The sequence below is a fragment of the Hemicordylus capensis genome, chromosome 1, assembly GCF_027244095.1.
Source record: "Hemicordylus capensis ecotype Gifberg chromosome 1, rHemCap1.1.pri, whole genome shotgun sequence".
In the NCBI taxonomy this organism is placed as follows: domain Eukaryota; kingdom Metazoa; phylum Chordata; class Lepidosauria; order Squamata; family Cordylidae; genus Hemicordylus; species Hemicordylus capensis.
In genome coordinates this window covers 144379513-144384453 of record NC_069657.1, presented here as the reverse complement: position 1 = coordinate 144384453, position 4941 = coordinate 144379513, and the positions used below count along the sequence as shown (strand labels likewise).

Sequence of the window (4941 nt, the reverse complement as noted above, 5' to 3'; positions counted from 1 at the left end):
AAAGCACCTGCCAAGCGTCCAGTCCAGAGCCTTTTTAGGATATACTATTAACAGATGCATTTTCTTGATTGTGTATTTCAAATTTCTCTTTGGCATCATAAGTTATACAACAGATTTGATTTCATCTCCTGCATTCTGTGCCTCACACAGGTTGCTTCCATACAGTCTGGAACTAGAGACAGATACATGCTTAATGTACAAGTTATTGGATTTCTTGTGCAATGTTGTTCCAAACAGACTGGGTATATGAGTTAAGGAAGAATCTTTCTCCATACAAAACCTTTCTCCAAACAAAAAGTTTAATATCATTACATTTAACAATTAGCAAATGAAATTATGCTACAGGACATCTGCTACCAGCATGCCCAACAAGCACATAAACAGGCTTCCAGGCAATATATTAGAAGAATGTTTTTCTGCTCACTGCTTTTCTCAGGGCATCTTTTACCTCCCTGTTCCTCAAGCTGTAGATCAGAGGATTCAGCATGGGGATCACCACAGTGTAGAAGACAGACACTATTTTGTCCTGCTCCATAGAATGGCTAGAGCTCGGTCTCAAGTACATGAACAGGATAGTTCCAAAGAATATGGTGACAGCCAGCAAGTGGGAGGCACAGGTGGAGAAGGCTTTGCGTCTCCCTTCAGAAGAGGTGATCCGTAAAATGGCAGAGAGAATGTAGATGTAGGAGATGAGAATTACGAAGAGACAGCTTAATTCATTGAAACTGGCAAAAATAAAAATAATGATCAGGTTGATGTGTATGTCAGAACAAGAGAGTGCTAGGAGAGGGGGAGTGTCACAGAAGAAATGATTGATTCTGTTGGAGTCACAGAACTGTAGCTGGAATGTGAAATAGGTGTGTATTGCTGCATTCATGAACCCAGCTAAAAAGGAGGCAATTACCAAGCTGGTACAGACTTTCCAAGACATAATGGCCTTGTAGAGGAGTGGGTTGCAGATGGCATTGTACCTGTCATATGCCATCACTGCCAAAAGGAAACCCTCAATGCCTGCAAATGAGCCAAAGAAGTAGAACTGCACAGCACACCCCTGGAATGAAATTATGTTGACATCAGCTAAAAAGTTCACCAGCATCTTTGGAGTGATGACCGTGGAGTAACAGAAGTCAGCAAAGGCCAGGTGGCAGAGGAAAAAGTACATGGGGGTGTGAAGTTGAGAGTCAATTACAATTAACACAATCATCCCCAGATTTCCCACCAACCCAACAGCATAGATCCCAAGGAAAATGACAAAGAGTGGAATCTGTAGCTCTGGTTGATCTGTCAGCCCAAGGAGAAGGAACTCAGACACTGTAGTGTAATTCACCATGGCCATTTCCTCATCTTCCTGAAACATGAAAAGGGGGGAAGGAGTGAAGCTGAACTTATAGGTGCAGGTGAACAGAAAATAAATTTTCAAATCCCCACTTTCCTTTATTTCAAGTTCTGATATCAAGCTTCTAAAAGTCAGTGAGTGGGAAGGATTCCACTGCCTTCAGAAATCATACTGTAACCTGGTTTTCAGGGTTTTTTAATTGTTCTGATTGTTTAATTGTTTTTATGATGTTTTAATTGTTAATTGATGTTTTATATTGTTTATATTTCTGTTTTAACTATTACTGGTTTTAATGGTTTTGTTTTAATTGTAAACCGCCCTGAGCCACTTCGGAAGGGTGGTATAAAAATCAAATAAATAAATGTTTGTATGTACGGTGAGGGAAATAAGTATTTGATCCCCTGCTGATTTTGTCCGTTTGCCCTCTGACACAGAAATGACCAGGCTATAATTGGAATGGTAGGTTTATTGTAGCTGTGAGAGACAGAATAACAACAAACAAACCCTCAAAAGCCCAGTGCCCAAAAGTCAGCGATGGATTTGCATTGTAGTGAGGGAAATAAGTATTCGATCCCTTCACAAAAGATGTCTTAGTACTTGGTGGCAAAACCCTTGTTGGCAATCACAGAGGTCAGACGTTTCTTGTAGTTGGCCACCAGGTTTGCACACAACCCAGGAGGGATGTTGTCCCACTCCTCTTTGCAGATCCTCTCCAAGTCAGAAAGGTTTCAAGGCTGATGTTTGGCAACCCCAACCTTCAGCTCCCTCCACAGATTTTCTATGGGATTAAGGTCTGGAGACTGGCTGGGCCACTCCAGGACCTTCATGTGCTTCTACTTGAGCCACTCCTTTGTTGCCTTGGCTGTGTGTTTTGGGTCATTGTCATGCTGGAATACCCATCCACGACCCATTCTCAATGCCCTGGCTGAGGGAAGGAGGTGCTCACCCAAGATCTGATGGTACTTGGTCCCGTCCATCGTCCCTTCGATGCGGTGAAGGTGTCCTGTCCCCTTAGCAGAAAAACACCCCCAAAGCATAATGTGTCCACCTCCATGTTTGACGGTGGGGATGGTGTTCTTGGGCTCATAGGCAGCATTCCTCCTCCTCCACACACGGCAAGTTGAGTTGATGCCAAAGAGCTCGATTTTGGTCTCATCTGACCACAACACTTTCGCCCAGTTCTCCTCTGGATCATTCAGATGTGCATTGGCAAACTGCAGACGGGCCTGTACATGTGCTGCCTTGAGCAGGGGGACCTTGCGGGCACTGCAAGATTTCAGTCCTTCACGGCGTAGTGTGTTACCAATTGTTTTCTTGGTGACTATGGTTCCAGCTGCCCTGAGATCATTGACAAGTTCCCCCCATGTAGTTCTGGGCTGCTTTGTCACCGTTCTCATGATCATTGCAACTCCACGAGGTGAGATCTTGCATGGAGCCCCAGACCGAGGGAGATTGACAGTTATTTTGTGTTTCTTCCATTTGCGAGTTATCGTGCCAACTGTAGTCACCTTCTCACCAAGCTGCTTGGCGATAGTCTTGTAGCCCAGTCCAGCCTTGTGCAGGTCTACAACCTTGTCCCTGACATCCTTCGACAGCTCTTTGGTCTTGGGCATGGTGGTGAGTTTGGAAGCTGAGTGATTGCTTGCTTCTATGGACAGGTGTCTTTTATACAGGTACTGTAACAAGCTGGGATTAGGAGCACTCCCTTACAGAGGGTGTTCCTCATCTCAGCTCGTTACCTGCATATAGTGAAAAGACACCTGGGAGCCTGAAATCTAGCTGGTTGATAGGGGATCGAATACTTATTTCCCTCACTACAATGCAAATCCATCGCTGACTTTTGGGCACTGGGCTTTTGAGGGTTTGTTTGTTGTTATTCTGTCTCTCACAGCTACAATAAACCTACCATTCCAATTATAGCCTGGTCATTTCTGTGTCAGAGGGCAAACGGACAAAATCAGCAGGGGATCAAATACTTATTTCCTTCACTGTATGTATGTTCAGGGTTTTTTGGTGTTCAGCTAAAAAATCTCATTGTATATTTGTACATAATGAGAATGGGTTTTGAGAAAGTCAACTTCATGATCATTCCTCTAGGCTGAGAATCTGATTGAATTGAGAGAACAGGGAATGGCAGCTGTAACCTGCCACTATGTGAGATGATCCACATAGTGAATCTGTGATCCATGTAGGCAGTTGCCTGCCCCTTTGCTCAAATATGCACTTACATGAAAAAGTGCAATGTGTGAACCAAGTAGCAGTGGGCCTTCAAATATGGGATGCCTTCCCTCCCAAAACTCTTCCACAGCACCAGCTGAGACTGGGAAAGCATGGACTAGCAGGCGATAGTGATGGGGAGGAGATGCAGCAACTGCAGTTCACTCACTGAAGCTATGCACACAGGCTCAGGCAAAAATGGGCTAAGGGAGCCCAGCCCGGTTTTGCCTCTGTGTGTGTGTGTGTGTGTGTGTGTGTGTGTGTGTGTGTGTGTGTACTGCCGGGTCAGGCCCAATCCCAGCAGTGCCTCAGCAGCAATCCTGCCTCTGGATTGCTCCTACCCCCATTTTTCTGTCTGCCAGTCCTGGCTGCTTGCAGCCAGGGCTAGCAGACAGCAGGGCTCCTGGCCAGCCTCAGGTAGGGGAGGGCAGATTCCCATAATGCACCGCGCACTCATACAATGCATGATGAGAACTCTGGAGGGTGGGGTGACACAGGACAATGTGTCCCAGCACACCAAACCTCGGAGCTACTGGCAGCATCTGGTAATTGTCTGGGCAGGCAATCTGCCCGCCTAAGAAGGAGCCCTTGGTTGTCTGCAGGGAGGTAAGCTGTTTAAGGCTTCCTGCCCACTCTCCCTCTTGCCATTTCTCACTGGTTGTGAGAAAGGGCTCCCTCACTCACATGACCTTTCATTCTGGGCCCATCCTTCTCTTGGATGATAGAAGGCAGTGCAGTAGTGGTGAAGAGAAGCAGCAGCAGCAGCAGAAGGGCTCTAGTCAGCAGTGGACCTCCCTGCTGGAGCATGGGCCCTTTGTCCAATCATGTCGATTGCTGATACATCTGGCCTTCGTCTAGTGGCCATTATCTTCTAGTTCACAAAATATGTTTGTCCATAAGAACAATTATTGGGTTAAGTTGGGACAGCTCATGTACAGGAAGCAGGAAAGTATCTAAAGACTTGATAACATTGACAGAATGCACTGTTTAGTTTCTAAAACCTTAATTGTCTATTCCATGTTAGTCAATTTCTGTTTATGGAGCTGTCTCCTTTTCCAATGTAATATCTTTTCAGCTCTTTCATGAATGAATTTGATTACATGGCTTTATTGTAGGGATCTGTGTTTTTTTTTTGTTGATTTTCAGTGGCATATTTGAGTCTCTGTCTTGGCAGAACTCCCTACAAACTGGACCACAATCATTTGGTAGGTCAGAAGGATTTGGAAGTGTCCCTGAGCTATGCCAGACTACGCTAGGCTTCAACACAATATGCATAGAGGACTCAGTACCTCATGCAATGACCTTAATTGACCAAACAGATTAAAGAAACATGTTTAGACCTTCCCGGGACTCTTCATTGTGAAATCTGGTTCAGACAAACCTTTTGC

General features: G+C 45.1%; 1 protein-coding gene across 1 annotated transcript; it reads right to left on the bottom strand.

The window, feature by feature from the left end:
• Nucleotides 1–400: 400 nt before the first annotated feature.
• Nucleotides 401–1336, bottom strand: LOC128340219 (olfactory receptor 1020-like). The gene has a single exon (XM_053285150.1). It carries the CDS (start codon nt 1334–1336, stop codon nt 401–403), a length of 936 nt encoding a protein of 311 aa, XP_053141125.1.
• Nucleotides 1337–4941: the final 3605 nt, after the last annotated feature.

Bases quoted from the DNA above. Each gene is read 5' to 3' on its own strand.
- LOC128340219 (XM_053285150.1), bottom strand. From the start codon at position 1,336: ATGGCCATGGTGAATTACACTACAGTGTCTGAGTTCCTTCTCCTTGGG.